This window comes from Orcinus orca, chromosome 6 (genome assembly GCF_937001465.1).
Source record: "Orcinus orca chromosome 6, mOrcOrc1.1, whole genome shotgun sequence".
In the NCBI taxonomy this organism is placed as follows: Eukaryota; Metazoa; Chordata; class Mammalia; order Artiodactyla; family Delphinidae; genus Orcinus; species Orcinus orca.
The window spans coordinates 72,180,291-72,204,065 of NC_064564.1; the positions used below are offsets into that span (position 1 = coordinate 72,180,291).

Here is a 23,775-nt window from a genome sequence, read left to right on the forward strand (position 1 = left end):
GTTATTCCCTGCTCCCCGTTTTTGGTAATTACTTTGGTAACTGGTAAAATCTGGACACTTATTTCCCATTTCATGCCTTAACAACACACAGCAAGCCACAGGATTCAAATAATTTGATCCACAGAGTAAAATAGAGAGGCTTGGATCCATGGGTAAGTAAATTTTACAACTTGAAAACATTGTCTCCTCTTTTTTCATGCCATGAGATACTACTCTGAGGCTAAATTTTAATCTATGCCATGCCTAAGGATGTCTTTTAATTAAAAGAATAACTTAAATTCACTTATTAGATCTGCTCTTCTAAATGCACTCTGTTTTTCAGATGTCAGCTCATGATATCACTATCAGATTTCAGCTGTTTAGGAAACTTTTTTTTTCTTTGAAACTCATAACAAGCCTTCAAAGAATACTGTTTCCTTCTGATGTATGCAAGGTATAAAATGATAGCTGGTTGTAAGATTTACCAAGGGAGAGTGGGGAAAAGACCAACCTGGTGAAAATTCATGGGAAAAGAGGACATTCCCTCAGTGTTTGGCATGGCAGTAGACTAGGCAACCAATCTTCTAAAAATTAAGAATTTTGAAAATTTGCATGAATTCAGCAGATGGGGTTATGAAAATGTCCTTTTTTTCCTCAAAGTGTGTCCGAAATGCTTTTTCTTTAAAATTCGGCAAAGCTCTGGGTCTTGATTCCCATATAACTGAATTTTAAGTTATCATAATCTCACCACTACTCTTACATAATACTCAAATATCACCCTTCTTTGGTGGGGAGGGATAATTGAGGCAATCTGAAGTATTAGTACATTTAAGAAAGAAAAACTACTACTTTAAAACATACAGAGGCACAAATTGAGCAGACAGTTAGCTACTAAAATGGCAAGTTAGATTTCATGGAAAAGCGGACAGACTCAGGCCACTCTGGTTTAATATGAGAGCACTGGTACATCCAATGGATTTATGCACAAGAAAGGTTCAGGGAACTGGGTTGGCTGATATTTTAAATTTCTGATTGATACTAACTCCACCTCATTGCTCCTAGATTGCTCCCTTGATATAAATAATTTAAGGTTTTGAAACTCGCTTGGGAGTAATTCTCCACGTTCAGTTCTGTTGGTTTCAAAGGATAGTTGGACTTGGAGATATGCTGGTTAACTTAATGATGGTCTGATAATTCCTAAATGCATTCTCTGGGTTCATTAGTTATTTACATTTTATTTTACAGACATATTATCAAACACTACGTTTAAGGTCCCGAACTGTGTTTCTAATTTTTGAACAGCATTCGTTTCATACTAGGGCTTATCACTTACTGATTAATTTTTGTCATAGATTAAATCAACTAACATGTACATAAAGTCCTATAACCATAAAGCACAAAGCACATGCTAATTATTATGTTCCTTAATTTTGAAAACTGTTTAAACTGCCCAAGATTTTCTTAGCATTTTAAACCTAGTTTTTGTAGATTTTGCATATCTTATTGGCATAAACTGTGAGGAAGATGTTTACCAATATTAATTTCTCTCTCATTCACTTCTTAAAAAAAACACAAACAAAAAAAACTCATTTTTAGCTACTTTCATCCATAAAACATAGACACTTACAGCTCCTTTGGCTACCATTGTTATTCTTTCTTGCTCTCCAATAGTCAGACACTCACCTTTATCATAGAAATAAATGGAGTCTGCATTTCCTGCCCCTATTTCTTCCCAAGGGAAGAAACTAAACATAGGCTTTTGTTTCTCCCAACCATATTGGCAGTCTCTTTTCTCAAGAAAAAGGATAAATTTTTCCTAAGCCATTTCAGTACTATCCTGAATGATTTGTTATTTTTTTCCCGCTACTAAGTTAGTAAGTAGATGAATCCTCGTATAACTATATTCTTGCTCTAGTATTTGGATCACACTTGAAAGAAAAATAAAACTGCTCCTAACTGATAGTCCTCCCAAATTCTTACCATCCTGTCCTGTCTTGTTAGTCTATATTATTTTTGAGGTATACCTTTAGCTAAGAAGTTAAAGAAAACCCTACCTTAAAAATACTCTACATGCCTTCCACTAAATGTAAGCAAATGTAAGAGGCAGCTAATGGAACTTCAGAAAAAAGAAAATGATATGCAAAGCAAAGTCCTACGAGGAAGAGAACCTATTAGGAGGGATTTCAATCATTTATATTCATTAAAATCTAACTGCAAAAATCTCTTTGAAAATCAGGCAAGACATTGAGAAGCTTGGTGATGGAGGTAGATGAGTGACTTTATATGAAGGCTTGGCCTGCCCAGTGGCTGGGACTAAGGGACAAAGGCACACAGCTGTCTCTTCAGAAAGCCTCATAATTCCTTCAGTGACACAGACTAGATTAAGGTGAGGGGGATATTTTACTTATTATTTTAGAAAACCTCAAAACATTTTGAGTTTTGAACATGAGCAACAAGTACCTTGGCAAAGAATACATGCTTGGTGTGTACATCTAATCTTCTGAGATACTTCTGTTTAGTTACCAGGAAATTTTACGCCAAGATAAATTAAACAAAATAGGAAGACTTGAGGAAAAGAGAAGTGGGTTTGTTGAGGGCAGGTATGTTTATGGCTTGAAATGAGGCAGACCATGCAAAGGTGTGATCTTGGCGAAATATACAGATGGCATAGCATCTATTTCCCTTGCTTTGAAAAAACTACAGGCTTCACTCACTCACACGGATGAGAAATTTTTCAGTAAGGTTGTGCAGAGATGGGAGTAAAGTTCCCAAGGGCCTACAGAAGGAGGTTTTTTAGTACTCTTTACTCATTATTAGCAAAGGTCCAGCTGGTTAATAGGTACATTATAATCAGCCCCAGGGCCTTTCGAAGGAAAAATTAGTAAGCGGCTACAGGACACCTAAAGGGTAGTTCTAGCCTATGACTTCCTATGAGATGAAGGAATGGCACTCTACTTTTTACCTCACTTTGTAGCTTTCTCCGAGTATGTCCTATGGAATTTGGCAAAGAATTGCTACCAACTGGTAGGTGGATATACCTGTGTATGTGTGTGCGTGTGTACATGTGTATGTGGTAGGGGAAGCGTCACCATTTATTTTATCCTTTGGTGTTAAAACATCACTTTCTGGGAACCCTGCCAAGCGTTCAGAACTGAAGCTACCTCGGAAAGAGATTTTATGGGGCAGAACAAGCACTTGGTTAAGATGAGATGTAACCTCCCTTTGCCTCATTTTTCTCATCTATAAATGGGAATAACACTATATAGTAAAAAAAAAATAAAATAATAACTCTACTTCATATATTTGTTGTGAAGATGAAATGAGCTAAGACACCTAGAAGGATTAGTGTCACATACCTAGTCATCACTAAATCCTAGGTACCATTACTTATGATTATGATTATTAAAGGATTTGAGTTCTAATTCTAGCTCCTTACCAACCACTCAGTACAGTTCTCACCTCCTTGTGTTTCAACCTCCTCATTTTTAAATTGGGCATAAATCTACTAGATCCAAACCAACTGGCTTTTTCCCCCATCAAATTTGATGATGAATGTGAAAAAATATATTGGAGAAAATAAAGTGTTAGCAGAATGGAATGTATATATATGTTGTAGTCTCTGTTTCTCTGAGACTTTTTGAGCTACGCTTACTATATGCTCTGTGTCATGCTAGATGTGGCGGTGATACACTGTATCAGGAGCTGGTAAATAAATATACCTTTCATGGTCAGTTGGATAGCATGGAAACGAGTTCCCCAAATAGTGAGGAGCACATGAAAAAATACAGGTAATGGCATAAATCCACAAGGCATGGGGGGAAAGCCTAGGGTTCCACTACCCGAAAGCATTATGTCCAATGAAAGCATCTAAAACCATGGAGACTGGCGATAAAACTGCAGCTGCATCATAAGCAGAGATGTCAAAGTTAAAAGACATACACGCACACTGTGTCCTGAAATGAGGGGGTCTGGCAGGGACAGGAATACTCTGGCAGCTCATGCAAAACAGGCACTTTCTAATCACAGGAAGCAGTCAAGACAGGGCCTCCGACCTGCAGTCGCGAGGGTTCTTACCTTTTTGACATCCCTGACCAAGTGGTACAATGTGTTTGAGGGCCCATGTCTCTGAAAACAATAAAGAAGAATCAAATGGTTTTGCTAGTCAGGGGCTCTCATTGGCAAGGCAACAAGGATCTGGAAGGAAGGGTTCTGGCTGGCGGAGGGGAAGTTCATTAAGATGAACCTTGTTCTAGTTGCTCAGTTGTACCTGTCTTTTCTAAACAAACACAGTGGCAGGTTTTTGGATTGTGGCTCCTCAAGAAAAAGCATTTGAGGTTCTAGATTCAAACTTTGCAAAGGAGGCCATCAACTCTGTGGACAGCTGGGCCAAAACATCATTCAAGAGGCTAGCTGTGCAGCAGGGGGAGACAGAAGGGCCAGTTTACTGCATTAGAAGTACAATTTGGCACACTGCCAATCACAACTTGTTTATTACCCATAATGCATGAGAAACTGGCTAAAGCAGGGTTTGGCAGACTTTTTCTGTAAATAGCTAGATGGTTAGTATCTTAGACTTCGTGGGCCATACAGTCTTCATCGCAACTGTTCAACTCTGCCATTGTGCAAAAGATCCTTACCGTTGCTTAAGGTAAGAATAAAGTGAAGTGGTTTGCCATTCTCTTGTCTTTCAGGAACAGGAATATCAGATGAAACACAGGATGCCTAGTTAAATCTGAATTCCAGACAGCCAATGAATAACTTCTTTTTTTGTTTTAATTTTCATTCATTTTATTAATTCTTAATGTTGAACTTTTATTTGTCATATTGATGGCCTTTTTTTTTTTTTTTAATCTGTTTTTATTTTTGGCTGTGTTGGGTCTTTGTTGCTGTGTGCAGGCTTTCTCTAGTTGCAGCAAGTGGTGGCTACTCTTTGTTGCAGTGCATGGGCTTCTCACTGTCATGGCTTCTTTTGCTGCAGAGCATGGGCTCTAGGCACACTGGCTTCAGTACTTGTGGCACGCGGGCTCTAGAGCGCAGGCTCAGTAGTTGTGGTGCACGGGCTTAGTTGCTCCGCAGCATATGGGATCTTCCTGGGCCAGGGATCGAACCCCTGTCCCCTGCATTGGAAGGTGGATTCTTAACCACTGCGCCACCAGGGAAGCCCTGATGGCCTATTTTGTATTTCTTTTTAGTATTCATGTATTTTTTATGTATCAAATTAAAAGTTTTAAATGTAACTATATCTCTTAATCTTTTGATTTACAGCTTCTTTTGCTTTTATGTTTCCTCATCTTTTTTAAATTGAGGTATAATTGACATATATTAGTTCCAGGTGTACAACATAGTGATTCGATATTTGTATATGAGGCAAAATGATCATTACAATAAGTCTATTTAATATCTCTCACCATACATAGTTCTTAGATTTTTTTCTTGTGATAAGGACCTTAAAGATCTACTCTCTCAGCAACTTTCAAATATGCAATACAATATTATTAACTATAGTCACTGTGCTGTATATTACATCCTCATGACATTTATTTTATAAATAAATTTGGAATTTTGTACATTTTGACCAATAACAATGAATAATTTTGAGTATGTCTTGTGCAATATGTGAGACATACTAAAAATTATTTGTTCTTTATCTGAAATTCAAACCTAACTGGGAATTCTGTATTTTTGTTTGCTGAATCTGGTGACCGTATTGGAAGATCTTGAACAGTGATGGCAAATCCTTAAGCACTGTTGGAACACATTCAAGTATTCAAGACAATCCCTGTGTACCGCCTCAACTACTGGTCCCTTCAGGCGGACATACTCATCAGAACTCTTTTTCCACTGAGGGATGCAGTATTGTGTAGGGATTAAACATGCAAACTCTGGAGTCAGAATGCCTGGCTCCAAACCTGACCCTGCTGCTTACCAGCTGTGACCATGGGCAAGCTGCTTAACTGTGACTCAGTCTTACTATCTATAAAATGAGGATAATACTACCACTTATCTGGTAGGGCTGTTGTGAGGATTAAATGATTAAATGTTTATAAAACTATTAAAATAGTGCTTAGAAAATGCTAGCTATTCTTATCACTGAGGCCATTCACTGTTCCATAATCCTTTTCAACAGAGTACTCTAGGGAACGCTGATTAGACTTGACTGGAGTGATGAAATCTATTGGCCTTTCTTGATCTATAACTTTCCTACTTACTTCTTTCCAATCATTGGAATAAATCACTCTACTCCCTTGATTCTCTAATTTATATGAAGGTCATTCAACTCTGTGTTTTCATTTATTTATTTTACTGAAAACCCCATTATTATTTTTCCCCAGTTTTATTGAGATAAAATTGACATGTAACATTGTGTAAGTTTAAGGTGTACAATGTGATGATTTGATGCTCGTCTATATTGTGAAATGTCTACCACAATAAGGTTAGTTAACATATCCTTCACCTCACTTAATAATCATTTTGCTGTTGTTATGGTGAGAACATTAAAGCTCTGATCTCATATTAACTTGCAAGTATACAATATAGTACTGTTAACTACAGTCACAATGCTGTATATTAGATCCCTGAAACATATTCATCTTATAACTGAAAGTTTGTACCCTTTGGCCAACATCTCCCCATTTCCCCCGCCCCTCAGCCCCAATTTTTTTGAGGAACCTCCATATTGTTTCCTATATTTTGTTCCCTTGTCTAATATTAGTTAACTGTATATGCATGAGTTTATTGCTGGGCTCTTGATTCTGTTCCATTGGTCTATGTGTCTGTTTTTATGCTGATACCATACTATTTCGATTACTGTATCTTTGTGATATAGTTTGAAATCAAGAAGTGTGATGTCTCCACCTTTGTTCTTCTTTCTCATGATTTCTTTGGCTATTCAGGGTCTTTGGTGTTTCAGTGCAAATTTTAGGAATTTTTTTTCTATTTCTGTGAAAAATGCCACCAGAATTGCATTGAATCTATAGATGGTTTTGGGTAGCATGAACATTTTAACAATATTAACACTTCCAGTTCATGAACATGAGATATCTTTCCATTTATTTGTGCCTTCTTCAATTTCTTTTATCAATGTCATAGTTTTTGATATATAGATCTTTCACTTCTTTGGTTAAGTTTATTCCTAAGTATTTTATTGTTTTTGGTGCTGTTGTAAATGGAATTGTTTTATTTCTTTTTCAGATAGTTCATTGTTAGCATACATAAATGCAATTGATTTTTGTATGCTGCTTCTGTATACTGAAACTTACTGAATTTATTAGTTCTAATAGATTTTTTGGTGGAGTCTTTAGGATTTTCTGTATACAAGATGCTGTTATCAGCAAACAGAGACAATTTTCTTTCTTCCTTTTCAATTTGGATAAAAATTTTTTATTGCTTTTTCTCCTTTTATTTTGGCCTAATTTCTCTGGCTACGACTTCCAGTACCATGTTGAATAGGAGTGGTAAGAGTGGGCACAATTTTCTTGTTCCTGATCTCAGAAGGAAAGCTTTCAATCTGTCACCATTGAGTATGATGTTAGCTATGGGTTTGTCATATATGGCCTTTATTACATTGAGGTGTGTTACTTTTATACTCAATTTGTTGAGAGTTTTTACCATGAAAGGATGTTGAATTTTGTCAAATATATTTTCTGCATCCACTGAGATGATCATGATTTTTGTCTTTCATTCTACTAATGTGATGTATCACATTTATTAATTTGTATATGTTGAACCATCCTTGCATCTAGGAAGACTCCCACTTGATCATGGTATACCATCTTTTTAATGTGCTTCAATTTGGTTTGCTAGTATTTTGTTGAGAATTTTTGCATCTATATTCATCAGGAATATTGACCTGTAGTTTTCTTTTCTTGCAGTGTCCTTATCTGGCTTTGCTATTATGGTAATTCTGGCCTCCTAAAATAAGTTTGGGAACATTCCCTCCTCTTCAATTTTTTTTGAAGAATTGGAAAAGAATTGGAGTTAATTCTTTAAATGTTTGGTAGAATTCACCTGTGAAGCCATCTGGTCCTGGGCTTTTCTTTGTTGGGAGGTTTTTGATTCCTGATTCAATCTCCTTACTTGCTATTGGTCCACATGCAGCCTTGGCTGATGGAGTGTACTCATGTAGCTGCAGGGTCTTGCAGTTCTAGGGTCTTGCATTTCCACAGCCGTGGCGGTGTGTGTCAGGCCAGCAGTGTACAGGTGCACAGCCAGAGGTGCTAGCTTTCAGAGTGTGCACAGCAGTGGAGGTCAGTCATGGGGGTCTAGGCTGGGTTCTTGCAATCGTGTAGCCACAGAGGCCTGGGCTGGCTGCTGGTGTGGACCCCAGGCGCCAGCAGGGGTGAGGGGAGAGGGAGTGGTGAGGGGCTTGTGTGACTAGTGTCTATGAGCGCAAGTATCTGTAGAGCAAAAGCCAGTGAAATCTGCAGGGCTCTGTGGCAGCTGTGCTGGCTATTGGTTTCTTCACCGGTGAAAAATGCCGGGGTCCTCTGCAGAGCAGGTCCCTGGGAACCGTGGTTACTCAGCCTTCAGCCTGGCTCATACTGTGTTGCTAGCTATCACAGTACGTCTCAGCTTTGCAGGTCTCTGGGCGGGGTGAAACCGAAGTGTGTCCTTTGTGCAGTGCCCTGAAAGGCTCACTGGCTCTCTTTTCCAGTGAGGGGAACTATTTCTAGCTGAGGAGCTTCCTCTTGGCACAGAGCTGTGCTGGCCTCAGGGGACAGGGTGATACAGACACAATGAAGCTGTTCTTCCTCTCCTTTTTGTGTGGTTATTTTCAGATATTTTTTGTTCCACTGTTTTGCTGAAGTTTCTTAATTGAACTCCTGAGCTCTCCTAGAGCTGTCTTTGTCTGTGGATAGCTGTCTAATTGTGGATCTTTGTCGGGGGTGGGGGGGGCGGGGATAGAGGCTGGGTCTACCACTCTGCCATTCTGGCCTATTATTACTGAAAGTCTTAGTATCCGGAACTGAGAAAAATCTGCAGAGAAAACAGAAACGTGGGGTCATTCCGCTAACTTGTTTTCTACTTCCAGCAGTGGGAATGTTACAGAGCCAGGGTGGCACCAGCTAATACCTATCACTGGCTGGGGACAGGCCAACAAGCTCCATCTCATTAGTGCTGTGGGTGGTGGGACAAAGAGGCACTGTGACAAATGAGGGGAAAACAGTTTCTGAGAAAGAAGCTTTGGTTCAGTACTGGCTTCCTTCTTCACTTAGAAATTCTGTTATCTTGAATAAGCCAATTCTCTTCTTGGCCTCAGTTTCCTCATCTGTAAAATGGGGGAAAACAATACCTACTCTTTAAACTTCATTGTATTTTAGTGAGTATCAGCTCAGAGCTGATGTACTTAACTCACTGGATACTCTCAACAACTTCATAAAGAGTAGGTTTTCTTTTGATTACTTCTTGGTATCCCTAGTGAATGAATTAACAAATCATTATAAAACAAAACAAAAAAAATCTTTCTGGGTAACTCCAAACAAGAGGTTTTTACATTTTATCCTATTATAGTGGAATGAATGAACTTCATAGCTCTGAGGATAACAAGATGGTGCAGGATAGTTAATCAGCCTCCTTTGATGCTTGGAGTTAAATCAATCCTCCTCTGCTGATTGCCTCAAACACCCTCTGGGCTTACAGAATAAAGTGTGTTCTAATTTCCAGAGCCGTATGCTTTTGTGTAAGAACCTGAGAACATTACCTTTTGGTGATCACGTAACTTTCTGCTTCTTAGATGCTGACAACTGAGCAGTTAAAACAAGTGGATTCTTGGTGACTTGGTGTTTGTTGTCTATACAGGTCTAAGGGAGCATTTGTGGAAAATGATCCATGCATTTGGAGGGGAGGGCAGGGACTCACAGACATGTGGGGGGCAGGAGAAGGTAAAACAAACACACACAAAAAGTAGAGAAAATAAAATGTGCCTTAGCTTGGTCCTACCGTATTGTACAATTCCTCTAGTCTGGAGATGGTGAGAAAACGGTGCATGCTTACTCCATTCTCTATGAGTAATTTCACAAAATCCACTCTGTCCAGAACTAGGGCATCCAACATGGCTTGCTCCAGAGACCCCACCTGCAAATCAAGTCAGAGTTAGTCTGACCCAGGGTCTAAGGATGTAGTTCTCTGGCATTCTCCTGAATAGTTTAGAAATGGATGCCTTTGACACCTGGTAAACCTTCAGCACCCCCACCCAAGAACATGCTAGCAAGAGTTTCCCAAACCCACTTCTGGGACAGTCACACTCTCTCCTATGTTTTGGGGCTTGTCTTTGCAAACAGAACACAAGGATCTCTAGTTCCAAAAGCTAATTCTTCCTTGAATCTCTTTTTTTGTTCTAGATTCTGAGAAGGTGCAAGGGTTTACAAGGTTTTCCCTCTTCCAACTCTCTGACCAAACTTCTACAAAACCAGTGAAGTGCCAAAGTGAGTACTTTACTGTCTTCACTGTCATCTTCCTTAGGCTCTAAATTGGACTCCTGGCTGACCTGAGAGGAGGGATCCTAGTAAACAGACCAGAAAGAAGGCTGCTCTTTTTTTTTAGTTAAGTGATACTACCTTGTCTCTGCCTCGCCCATTTCTACACAGAGGCCCAGTAACTATTTAGGTCATTTGGTCTGTTTACTAGGGTTTTATTTAACTTCTTTCACAAAAATTTCCCAGTGTCCAGATTCCTTGACAAATCTTTCCACACTAGCAATTCATTTGCACTAAATGAAGCCAGGGTTTCAATCCTAGGCAGAAGCTCTCTGGGGCAGAGGAAGGGTTAAAAAAGACCTGTACATGAAGGTGTTGCCCTGCAGTGATTCCAGGCACAGAAATCAAATCCCAGACTGTTGGCTGCCTCCTGGGCATACAAGCATACACCACCCAACGGCCAATTTTCCAAGTTTTTATTTTTGGTAGAGCCAGTTGACGGAAACAAACCAAGAACAGTTATATAAAGCTTTCGTTGACTCTGTATTGTTCTTGGGTTCAGGGAGGACCTGTGCTCAGCCTCCAGGACCAGATGGCACCGGCACGTGGAAGCCTGCTAATTCTGTATCCTAAGGTGCGACCCAGCCCCACACCAGCATGGGGTGCCGCCACATGGCAGCAGAAACCTCCGGGACAACCAGAAACAAACTGCTAACTCTGCTCCTTACTTAGTTTTAATGAACACAATTTTGTCTTATATATATTTTTTCAGGCATATAAAAGAAATGGCATTAGTTGCAGCTAAACATAGCTATCAAAGGCCACTCAGAGAGATGGAAATGTTTGGAACATTTGGAGCTGTGCTTTGTCATATCTTCCACCAGATGACAGTGTTTTCCTAAATATAAGAAAGGAAGCTGAGAATGAGGACAGCTACAAAGGAACATTTCCACCCTAAAGAAAAAGCAGCGGTTTCCTGGGCCGCTCTCAGAGATTCCTTAAACAAATACCCTTGCCCACGCAAGTGGGCTTTTCAGGGGTGACAACATATACTCTACCGGCCACTGTTGCCCATAAATAAAGATCTGGCTGCGGGCGATGTCGACTCTGTTCCAGGCTAAAGCTAAGCTCAGTTGGTCTGGGGCCGAGGCATTGGCTCCTGTGTGTAGATAAGTAGGAGAGAAGAATGAGAGAGAAAAAACAGCACTCAGTTATTATACCAAGAAGACCCACTCCATCGCTCTCCCATCCACCCCCTCTTCCTGGAGAGCAGACTTGGCTGTACAGCAGGGGTTCTCATACTTGGCCCTACCGCCATTTTGAGCAGGATAATTATCATGTCCTATATATTGTAGAATATTTAGCAGCATCTCAGGACCCAGTAGATGCCAACAGCACCTCTCCCACCAAGCCATGACAACCAAAAATATCTCCAGACATTGCCAAACGCCCCCAGGAGTGAAGGGAGACAATATTAACCCAACTGCTGCTCTACAGCTTTGCTAGTCAAGGTGTGGTTCACAGGGCAGCAGCGGCAGCATCACCTGGGCACTTATTAGAAAGGCAGAATCCCAGGCCCCACCCCAGACCTACTAAATCAGAATCTGTATTTCAACAAGATCCCAGGTGATTCCTATACATGTTGAAGTTTGAGAAGCCTGCTCTACAACACATTTTGTTTCTGCTGGCCAATCACTGGTTTCAAGGCATCATTTGAATTATATATTGCATGGTGATGGTGCCCTTGTCAAGAAAGTGAGCCAGCTTTAACACTGAAAGAAAAAGAGTTAAGAAGATCTTTTAAGACAAAGGCAAACAAGTGGCTGAGGTTTACTTTGATTTGTGAGTAGAAACCACTGAACAATTTTTCAGTTTCCCATTATTCTCCAGACTCTGTCACTAGATCTGCACTGTCTACGTGTGGCTATTTAAATCTAAACTAATTAAAATTAAATTAAAACTTTAATTCCTCACTCATAGTAGCCACATTTCAAGTGCTCAATAGTCGCATGTGGCTGGTGGCCTTTGAATTGGACAGTGCAAGTACAGAACAGTTCCATCATCACAGAGATGGTTTACTGGGACAGAGCTGGTCTAAATCAATGTATCCTGTCCATAAATGCAACCTGCCAAGCAGCGGGATGTGAGATTGAGAATGAAGAGAAAAATGGGCTACAGTCAGGATCTGAGTCTGCCATTTCACTGCTGTGTGGCACTGGACCTCTCTAAGCCACTGTTTTATCATCTGTAAAATGGGGACAATAAAAGTTATCCTGTTGGGCTTCCCTGGTGGCGCAGTGGTTGAGAGTCCACCTGCCGATGCAGGGGACGCGGGTTCGTGCCCCGGTCCGGGAAGATCCCACATGCCGCGGAGCGGCTGGGCCCGTGAGCCATGGCTGCTGAGCCTGCGCGTCCGGAGCCTGTGCTCTGCAACGGGAGAGGCCACAACAGTGAGAGGCCCGCGTACCGCAAAAAAAAATAATAATAATAAAGTTATCCTGTTTACCCAGCTGAGATGTGAGACTGAAATGGGATTATATAAATGAACTCACACGTGAACAGGGTTATTTCAATTCATCAATATCCTTGGTGCACTGAGCAAGACACATCCCTAAATATTTGCCAGACTTCATGCTGCTGGATGTCCCACCTCCAGGGGAGCAGGATAAAGAGATGACACTCTTTCCTGCATCAGATGTTTTCAAATGGCAAAGTATTAGGCACATCCACATGTTATCATATGTAATGTCCCAAATAATCCTGGGAATTTGGTCTTACTGTCTCCATTTGACAGATGATACTGAGGTCCAGAGAGGTTAAAGATCAAACAGCTACTAACAGAGGGTAAACAGAATAAGCATTCATTATGCCAGAGGTGAGATTCAGACTCAGTGCGTTTTCCCTTCATTTTGTCCCTGCTGATTCCGATGTTTGTGAAGGAAGGAGGGATGGAAAATGCTGATGCTGCCCATTCCTCTGGGTTCTTCATCAGTGGAAGCCCAAAGCAAGGAGCTGGGGATATGGCTGCTGTATCAGTGATTCCCAATCTCTGTTGTACATTAGAATCACCTGGGAAGGTTTTACAATATCCCTGTGCCCTGGTTGCACCTCAAACCAATGGTATCAAGGTGCCTTGGGTGGCAAGCCAGGCGCAGATAGTGTGTAAGATCTCCAGGTGTTTTCAATGTGCAGCAGAGTTTGGGGACCACTGTGCCACATGTTTCTTTCCTCTGCTTACCCTTACCTCTTCTCTCTGGGCTTTGAGATAATGATGTGAAGAATTAGGTAAGTGAAGTGTTCTCTAGATGACCCCTTCTCAAATTTGAGCATGCATAAGAATAATCTGGAGAGCTTTTTAAAACACAGATTCTTGGGCCCCACCTGCAAAGATTCTGATTAAGTACGTCTGGGGTGGGACCTGAGTCTCTGTATTTCTAACAAGCTCCCAGGCGATGCTGAGGCTGATGATCTAGGGCCACCCTTTGAATAACAAGGCCCTAGAGAGCTGCAGTGCTATGTTCCCTTCATAGGTCAAAGGGTCAAAGAGCATTTCTATTCTGGTGTCCAGATATTGATGGGTTCAGTATAAATCACATACTTGTAGTATATTAATTAGGAATTAAATTAATTGGAATGATAAATATTAATTCGGTTTACATAGGGATTTTTCCATTAAGAAAAGTATTTCTTGTCTCCTCAGATAACAGCAGGGACTGCAAGCTCATACCAGGGTAACTGACATGCATAAGTGATAAATAGGAATGTGTCAGAACGTACTGTCAACATTTTGAAGGAGAATGAAAAGTGAAGGCTCAATGGAGTTGCATTTGGAAAGGTAGCACTTTATGCTAACTTCCAGCTAAGGAAGCTTAGCTGCCCTATTGGTCCTTGCTGACCTGCTGTGATGGTTTAATCGTTCCCTTGCCATTTGTATGCCACAAATTTGTATGTCACCCAAGTCAACAGTAGCCACACAAATCTGAACAAGAACACAGCAGAAAGCAGTCATTGAGGTCAACGTGAGCTGCCTGAATGTAATCAGGTAAGTGTCAAATGAAAGCATGAAACTGATGAGTCTTAACTTTTCAAAAATTGAAAATATATCACTCAAGATTGGTGCTGGGTGACAGTTTGAATCAGTGGTTCTCAGTTAGGGTAACCAACCATTCTAGTTTGCCTGGTATAGTCACAGTGTTAGCACTGAAATTTCTGAATCCTGGGAGACCCCTCAGTCCTGCACAAACCTGGATGGCTGGTCACCCTATTCTCAACTGTGGTTGAACACTGAAATTTCCTGGAGAGTTTAAAATATACTCATGCCTGGGATGTATCCTCAGAGATTCTGATTTAACTGGTCCTGAGCACTGCAGTTTTAAAAGTTTCTTAACAGCTTTTAAGAACTAGAGGTTCTTAACGTCATTTACACGTTAGAATTGTGAAGACAAGGTTAAGAACCTCGAGTCTAGATAGTATATGGTCATTCATTCACTCATTTATTTATTTATGTATCAATTCAAAGATATTGACCTCATGCCTTCTCATATGGCAGGCACTATGCCAGTATGAAGACCAAGGTGAATAAGACAAAATCCTTTGTCTTTTGAGAGCTTACATTCTAGAGAAGGAGAGAGGTCTGTAATTAAATACACTATTTCATGCAATCATTCATTTATCTGCTCAATAGATATTTACTGAATACCTTCGGTGCCAGGAACTGTTTTAGCACTGAATGTCTGGTGGTGAACAAGATATCTAAGGTCACTCTTTTCACATAGCTTACTACTTACTTCTAGTGGAGGAGTGGCACTCAGAAAATAAATGAATAAATTAATTAATAAACAGTGTGTGTAAATGCTATGAAGAAGCAGAACTTTCAGAACGTGTAAGTGCTATGAAGGAGCAGTGTCATTCCCAGGATATATGGGACCTGTGTCTATATAAAAAATTTGAGTCATTCCAAATCAAAGTGGCAGCAACATTCTGGCAACCCATTTCATATGATCCCAGGACAAAAGTATTGTGCCAGTCAGCTGGAGTGATCTGCTGGCCAGGCTGCCCTCCGAAACCAAGGCTGGACATGGAGCCATTGGATAACCTCATAGCACAAGTCTGGGAGTACTTTGGGGCATCTGGTTGATCCTGTATGGGAAACAGAAGTTTCAAAAATGCCCTGAAGTATTGAAATGGGTCTGGGGTCTATGCAGGTCCTGGTGTCAGCTCAGTCCCTGCCCTCCCCACCATATGGTACTACAGCCCTAGCTGGTGCGGGATCCCTGGTGGCCATGGAGAAGGCCCTTGAAAGCACAGGTCTAAGGATGGTACTGATAATGATCAGGGTGGTGGAGCTGCTCTGTTAAAATGAGTGAACAGGAGACCCGCCCGAGAGTAACACTTGAACCGAGACCTAAATGATTAGAAAAAGCCATCATGTGAAGAATTGGGGGGAAAACATTTTGGGAAGAGGAAACATCAAGTGCAAAGGTCCTGACATAGAAATGAAAACAAGTAGGTATAAGACATTAAAATATGGTTTTATTATTTCCTCTTTCTACAGGTAATCTTCCCTGCATAAGTAATGGCCACACCTGGTTTTAAGGGATTAGTTCACTAGACAAATGAGAGGAAGAAAAGTGTTCTAGCAAAGGGAATCATGTATGCGAAGATTGGGGAGTTAAATAACTCAGTGAATTTGGAAAATTCATGGGAAGACATTGAAGATTCAATGCTTGGGGTATAGTGTGAGTTAGAAGCAGAGAGAGATGAAGCTAGAATAGAAAGACATAAATAATGTGGAGGAGTTTTGTTTTATCCTGAAGTCATGGAGAAACCACTGGAGGACTCTGTCTCAGAAACAACGCAGTCAGATCTATGACTTAGGAAAATCACTAGAGCAGTGTGAAGGATGGATTGGAAGAGCAGTGGACTGGAGAAGCAGTTAGGAAAGTTTTGCAGCATTCTAGGAAAGGGATAATGAGAACCTGAAGAAGCAGCTTTGATGGAAGGATATTTAGAAAGCAAAATTGATAGGCTTGGGTAAGATTTAAAGTGGGGAGCAAGAGAGAAAGAGAAGTCAAATGTGATCCCCTGTCTCCAGCTTGGGAACCCAACTGAGATTGGCAATGCAAGATATAACAAGCATTTGGGGGCAGAAAAATTTCATTCTTTAAGATGTTGAGCTTAAATGCCTGTGGTATGTCCAGGTGGGAATGACCAGAGGCCACTAGATATTGAGGTCTGCGGCAGGGGAGGGGTCAGGCCTGGAGATACAGATTTGGGAAACATTAGCATGAAGGTGACAAGAAGAAGACAGCAGAAGATGGGTAACTGAAAAACCAATACTTAAAAAGCATGAAAGTAAAGCAAATGTTTAGAAAGAAAGCACACACACACAAACAGAGAGATAGGAAGAGAACTGGAGATCATGGTTTCCTAAACTATGGAAAGAGAGGTTCTCAAGAAAGAGGGGATAGGCATTAGGGCAAATTCTGCAAAGAGAGCAAGTGAAAAGACTGGTCTTCCTTCTTCACAACTCTTCTCATTACTGAGCACTAGCTTATGCATCTATTAGTTTATTACTTATTTCCTTCACCAGAATGTAAACTGCAAGAGGTCAGGGACTGAGTCTTCTTTATTCACTGTTGTATTCTTAGAGTCCAAAACAGTGCTTGGCACATAATAGGTGTTTAATAACTATTTTTTGAATGAATAAATGAACCCAAAAGTGTGCACTGGATTTGGCAATTAAGAAGTCCTTGATGAAATCAGTGTGTGCACTGTCAGCAGAGTACGGGAATGGAAGCATGTCTCCTAACTCTTCCTTCAAGGAAATTATGATCTAATAAGAATGGAGGTGGAATGGAATAAAAGGAGAGATATGACAAGTATACAAATCTCTGTATCAAAGAACAAAGTGGTAAGTTCTGTAAAAGCTATACAAATAAGTCTAGAGCACTTCTTGTCAGTTAAGTCAGAGCAACTTTAAGGAGGAAGTAGAATTTTCTGAGAGATGGGGAAGGATGAGGGAGACTTGAACAAATGGAGTTTGTGGTAGGCTGAGTGATGCCCCCATCTCTCAAAGATGTCAACGTCCTGATCCTGGGAACCAGTGAGGCTGTTACTTTATATGGCAGAAAAATTTTGTTGCTGTAATTAAGATTTTGAAATGGGGAGATTGTCCTGGATTATCTGATGGGCCTTATGCAATGTAATCACAAGAGTCCTTAGAAGAGGAACATAGGGGGATCATAGCAGTAGGACATGTGAAAATGAAAGCAACAGGGTGGATTGATGCAAGGTAAGAGCCACAGTCACGGAATGTAGGCAGCCTCTGGAAGCTGAAAATGGCAAGGACATGATTCTTCTCTGAAGCCTCTAGAAGGAATATAACCCTGCTAACACCTTAATTTTAGACTTCTGGCCTCCAGAATTACGAGTACATTTTTGTTATTTTAAGCCACTAAGTTTGCGGTAATTTGTTATGGTACCAATTCTCAAACTTTAATGTGCATATTATTTACCTGGGGATCTTGTTTAAATGGTGATTCTGATTCAGTTGGTCTGGGGTGGGCTCCTAATTATGTTTCTCTAGACAGCAAGCATTAATTAGTTTTCTATTGCAATCATGATAAAATTAGTGCATGGACCCTTTCTCCCTTTCCTTTCCTCCACCATTCAGTTTTAGAATATAAGATTGTATTTTTAGTGTTTTACTCTGTGCTGTCAAATACGCTTATATTTCTTTTACTAATACTTGAATTGTGTCTTAAATTATGTTCCTTAGGCAAAAGGCATAGATATAATAATGGGCAAAAAGCCTACCAACTTTACCTTCATCCTTTTTCCTCCTGTTAATTTTTTTTGTTGTTATGTAAATGGAAAGTAACATTTACATTCTGTTCTGTTACTCAAATTCCCATTTTTATTTTTAGTCTTAGTTCTATTAGATTCTAGTAGCAATGCTCACAATTAGTGATTTTACCAACCTAGCATCTCTTGGTTGGTAGCTTGAATTCTCCAATAGTTTTTTTTAAGAGGAACTTAAGGGAACAATACTGCCAGGGTTCTAGACTGTTTTAAACTGTTTTGTTTTGCTTTTTCAGTAGTCATTGTAGTTGAATGACATTGGTTCAATATAAAATCTACTCCTCTATGGACTCCTGGCATTGAATGTTACTGTAAGAAGGTCTGAGGCCAGCTTGATTTTCACCTCATAAAAGACTTGATTACTTTTCCTGGTGGCCCAAAGTATCTTTTATTTTTCTTTGATGTTCAGTAACTTTACTAGGATTTTAAGTGTGGGTGTTGAGGATTCTGAATCCATTTTTTTCCTAGCATAACGCAGCCCTTTCAATATCCAGGTCAAAGTTTTAAAAATTTTGAATAAAAAAATTCTTAAATTATATTTTTAAATTAAGTAATTATATTTCAAAATATTTGTTCTGATCCGTTATTTTGGTTGTCTTCTTTGGAGTCACCAAGTATGTTTATGTTGGATCTCTTTTCTATCTTCTATAAATATTTTCCTCATTTCTATTCTTTGTGTCCTGCACTGGGGTTTTCACAATGTGTATCTGATCTTGTACCATTTTCTGTTTCTTCTGCAATTCTGTGATAATTTTATTTTTTCCCCCTTTACTTTATTCCTGAGTGCTATTCACATTTTATCTCCTCTTGCTGCCTCACCTACTCTTACCTGAATTTTGGTATTCCAACTCTGAAGTATTTCTTCATAGATAAGTGCTTCATTGAGATTTAATTTTTTTTAAAGTTCATGGTAAAGTATTTACTCATAATGTTCATCTGTTCCCTGGAAACATTTTTATAGAGTATTAGTCTTCTGTGAATACATTTTGCTCTTTTGTTATTTTTTTCTTAGAATAAATCTTATGCTAATTCCTTTTTTATTATTTATCATTCAGTGAGTTGGGTTATAATGGGCCCAGAGTAGCATTCCAGGCCAGTTATTACTCACAGCTGGAAGGCTTTCTTCCCAGCTACCATGAAGGAAAACTCTCTCCTGCAAACATGGCTTATCTGAATAATTCCATATGTGGCTCACCTCCTCTACTTACATGTACTAAGTCAGGAACAGGAGGGTCTCCTGCCACCATCCAACTCCCTCTTGTTCTTGCACATGCTGTTCCTGACAAAGGAGAGAACTTTGTACCTTAGGGTGTTCCTCACATCTAGGAATTACATTTTTGTTGGTGCTTTCTGAGGACTGTCACTGCTGGTTTCTCTCTCCTCAGCTTTCACCCTTTCCTCCTACAAATGTCCCACATATACAAATATTTTGGAATTTTTCCTAGTTTACCAAAAATGGAGTTTGTTTGCTGTTGTCTTCCTTTTTCATTATTGATTTTTGAAGCTTTCTAGGAAGATAATGATAAATTTATGTTGGCAGGTCTATACTGGAAGTCCTGAAGGATTTTGTAGGTAGAAGAGTGTTTTGATCAGATCTTTGCACTAGTAGTATTCCTCTAACTGAAGCATAGAAGATGGATAGGAATATGTTCAACAAGAAGCAGGAAGATCCCTTAAGAGGCCATTGCAATAATTCAGATCAAAAGTCCTGAAGGCCTAACGATGCTGACTGAGCAAGGAGGGAAAAGAAGGGATAGACATAAAGGAAATTATGGTGGTAAAAATGTCCAGAATTAACAAGGATTTGCTCACACAAAAGGAGGAAGAACTTGATGAAGGCTCTGAACCTCGATAGCCAAAAGGATGGCTGTTATATGAACATAAATGGTAGAAATTAGCTTTTTGGGCAAAGAATTTATTTTCATTTATTTATATTTATTTTTATGATAATTAATTTGATTGAATTTGACTACCTAGGGAGCAGGGAGGGAAGCTAGGGTCGGAGGTGAGTCTGGAGGTTATTCATGCAGATGTGCTGTTTAAAGTTATGGTACTTTTAAAGTTTGACAGAGGCAGAGTGAGGAAGTAAGAGGGTTTAATGAAAGAAAACAAAGGAGTAGTCAGAAAGGCAGAATATTCAGTATCTCTGACACCAATGAAAAATAAAAATAACTACCATCATATATACAATTACATGCCAGGCATTTTATATGTATTATCTCATTTAATGCTCACAAAGATCTGTACAGTGAATACCTTTATCCCCAGTTTGCAGATCAGAAAACGGAGGCTCAAAAATTTTTGTGAATAGAATATGTAGCTAAGCTTTTTGAGATTTTCAGAACTATAGTACTTACTTTTTAAGGAATTAAGAGGGCTCCGGAAGTTGTAAAAAAAAACGAGAAAGCAGAAAATGGCTGTCTTCCCCATATAAGGAACTTTAGAAAACATCTTGTCAACATGTAGCTTCATGTCATGAAATGAACATATTTCCAACAAAATTGGAGAAGGTAGGGGCAGAACTGTGTTGAGTATTTGTCCACTCTTTCTTACCTTGATTGTGAAGGATCTCTACTCACTAAATGTTATTCATAGTACTTACTACTAAAATCATTTTTAATTTATTTTTTAAAATAGATTTTCCTACTTTGGGGGATCAGAAACAAGATGACCTTGTTATATTTATGATATGACAGTGAAAAAAGCTTTTTAAAGTATACTCAAATAGATTCTATTTTATTCAAATTTTTATCCCCAGTCCAAAACACTTTGTGAGCCCCTCTTATGGGTCAAGAACTGTTGGTTGAACTAAACTGAACACAATGTATTAACCCTCAAAAATTCCATCCCTCTTTCTTTAGGACATATCATATAAACCACCCGAGAAAATGAAGACATGATGCTGCTCAGCCTTTGGAATAATTTTGAATCTGTCAATGTCAGTATGAGCAGAAAACAAAACATTGTGTAACATGTTTTAAGATTTATTATAAATCCTGTGTTAACAGTTTGTGTGTCTGCTGCTCTGATTTTGAAACACATATGTATATAGATAGAGAAGTTGGCATAAATTTTGTTAAATAAAGCAACTATAAAATTAAAAAAAAAGAAAAGAAAATAGAGGCTCAGAGAGGTGGATTAACCTGTAGAACTAGGCTTTAAATTGAGGCCTTCCCTCAAAATAGAAAAGAGTTGCAGTAAGAAGAGGATAAAGACGACATCAAGTCACTGAAAGCTGTGTGAATAAATTGGCTGGGATAGAATATGGAATGTAAGAATTTGCAGAGTGAGTAAGTCAGTCAAGAATTTAGAGTGAGTGAAGGGTGAGGAATGCTGGTAGAAAGGCAGGCTACCTTTCAGAGTTTGATGGTTAAATGAGAAAAGTAGGATGCTTCCTTGAGGGTCCTGGTGGAGAGGAGCCAGGTCTTCTTAGGTGACAAGTACCTGGAGCGTGTTTATAGCAGAAGGGAAAAAGCCACTGGTGAGGGAGGCATTGAAAATGTAAGAGGAAAGAAGAGCAAGTGTGTGATGGTTGAGTTCCTGGAGAATGGACGCCAGGGAGTAGTTGGTTTTAGCAAAGAGAGGTCTTCAGGGAGAGGAGGAAAAGCAATGAGGCTGAGTGAAGAAACATATTCATGAGAGGAAAAGAAGGGAGCTTAGATGAACCTAAATACTGTAAGTTAAGTAAGAGGGGATACCATCTGCTGTGAGTGAGAGGAAGTGGGGACTTGAAGAGAAGGAAGGAACATGGAGAATGTGTCTGAGGCTGAGGCTTAAAGAATGAAGCAGTTTTGGAGCAGAGTTAGAGCCCACCTGAGGTAAGGCATCCCAAATATGTCATGGCACCAATGGGTACATGTTGCAGGCAATATTTATTTAGGGACTTGAGCATCACTATTAGGGAAAGTTATGTTTTGTTTTGTTTTTTATTACCCTGAGGGTCACTAAACACTTCAGTGGGTTGTAAATAGAGCTGTGGACTCTCTTTGGGAGAGTTTCCAAATAAAAATGTTGGGTGAGTCATTTGACCTGGATAGTTAAGCATGGATAGCTGATGGACTGGGTGGTGGTGGGAGAGGGCAGGAGGTACTGACCTTGCAAGGTCTTAGTAGTGCATTGATTCTGTGATATATAGGATGATGCCGCCCATCCCTATATTAATTGAGGAACATTTCTTCTTGCTGGGATCTTTGGGCCTTTCCTTGTCTTATCTAAAGAATCTTGTCTGGATTAAATATTCTTCCCAGGAATTCTATTCATTTCTATCAATTTACTTTACTGGTAAGTTTTGCAACTAAATGCAGTAAGTCAGTGAAAACCCATCCATCCATTCATTTAAAGATTTCAGATTCTCTACCTACATGAAAACCATAAAGGTGGAAGGAAAGTAGTTGAAAGGCCCTGCCATGTGACTTGGTTGCTAGGATACACCTTCAGTTATCTCTCAGAGTAGAGACATGACCTAGCCTTGTGAGCATCTCTTAGGAATGCAGCTGCTATGTTGAGAAAAAACAAATTAAAGGCTTGAAACACACACATATAAAGTATGTGAGGTCTGTGGATAATTATTCTTTGCTCTATTTTCTTGCCTTGAATGAAAACTATCTCCTCTTGGTAAAAAAAACTTCAGGTAGACTCCCAGGAGAAAGTTAAAAGGAATCAGGAAAAATTGGATTAACTTTAGCTGAAGAAATTCGGATTTGGCTTGTAAGAGAAAACCCAGACAGCTGAGTGAAAGAGCCCTTTGTGGGGAGATGGAGTTTTCTTTCTTGGTTTATCTTTAGTAAATAAGAAAGATAATAATAACTAATATTCCTTTCATGCTTAGCTTGTGCCAGGCACTGTTTCTAAGTGTTAATGTACTGAATTCTCACAACAAGCTCTGAGGTGCCATTATCCTCATTTTACAGATGAGGAAGCTGAGGCACAGAAACTTGTCCAAGGTGAGATGGCTAAGAGGTTCAGAGATGAGATTCAAACTCAGGCAATCTGGTTTTAAGAGCTGAACTTTTCTTTTTTCTGATTCATACAAATTTAGAACATCATACCTACAACAAAAAGGGAAGCAGGCAAACAGGTTTTTGCTTCCTTTATCACAAAATAACCCACATTGCATTAATGAAGTAAGCCAGAATATTCTCTAATGCCCTATGATTAGGTCCAAAATTGACAGTAAAATGTTACTTAAAATTCACATATCAGCTTCTTTAATTATTATTATTATTAGTCAAGCCATTTGGGCTTGAGGTTTTATTTATTTATTAAAAACATCTTCCCCCAGTTTTACTGAGATATAATTGACATAAAATGTTGTACTAGTCTTAGGTGTACAATATAAATTTTGTTAACATCTATCACCTCACATAGTTACAAATTTTTTTCTTGTGATGAGAACTTTTAAGATCTATTCTATTAGCAACTTTCAGATATAAAATACAGCATTGTTAACTAAAGTCGCCATGCTATACATTACCTCCCAAGAACTTACTTATAACTGGAAGTTTGTACCTTTTGACCA

At 39.4% G+C, this 23,775-nt stretch overlaps 1 protein-coding gene across 10 annotated transcripts in view; it reads right to left on the reverse strand.

Moving 5' to 3' along the window:
* The window catches only part of TRPM3 (transient receptor potential cation channel subfamily M member 3), a 536,370-nt gene that overhangs the window by 92,552 nt on the left and 420,043 nt on the right, over nt 1-23,775 (reverse strand). For all 10 annotated transcript variants that reach the window (XM_049710919.1, XM_012535433.3, XM_004276399.3 and 7 more), the window contains 3 exons: nt 11,453-11,553; nt 9,919-10,053; nt 4,054-4,104 (listed from right to left, as the gene is read on the reverse strand). In XM_049710919.1, coding sequence (XP_049566876.1) covers nt 4,054-4,104; nt 9,919-10,053; nt 11,453-11,553 — 287 coding nt within the window. The remainder of the gene's footprint in view (nt 1-4,053; nt 4,105-9,918; nt 10,054-11,452; nt 11,554-23,775) is intronic.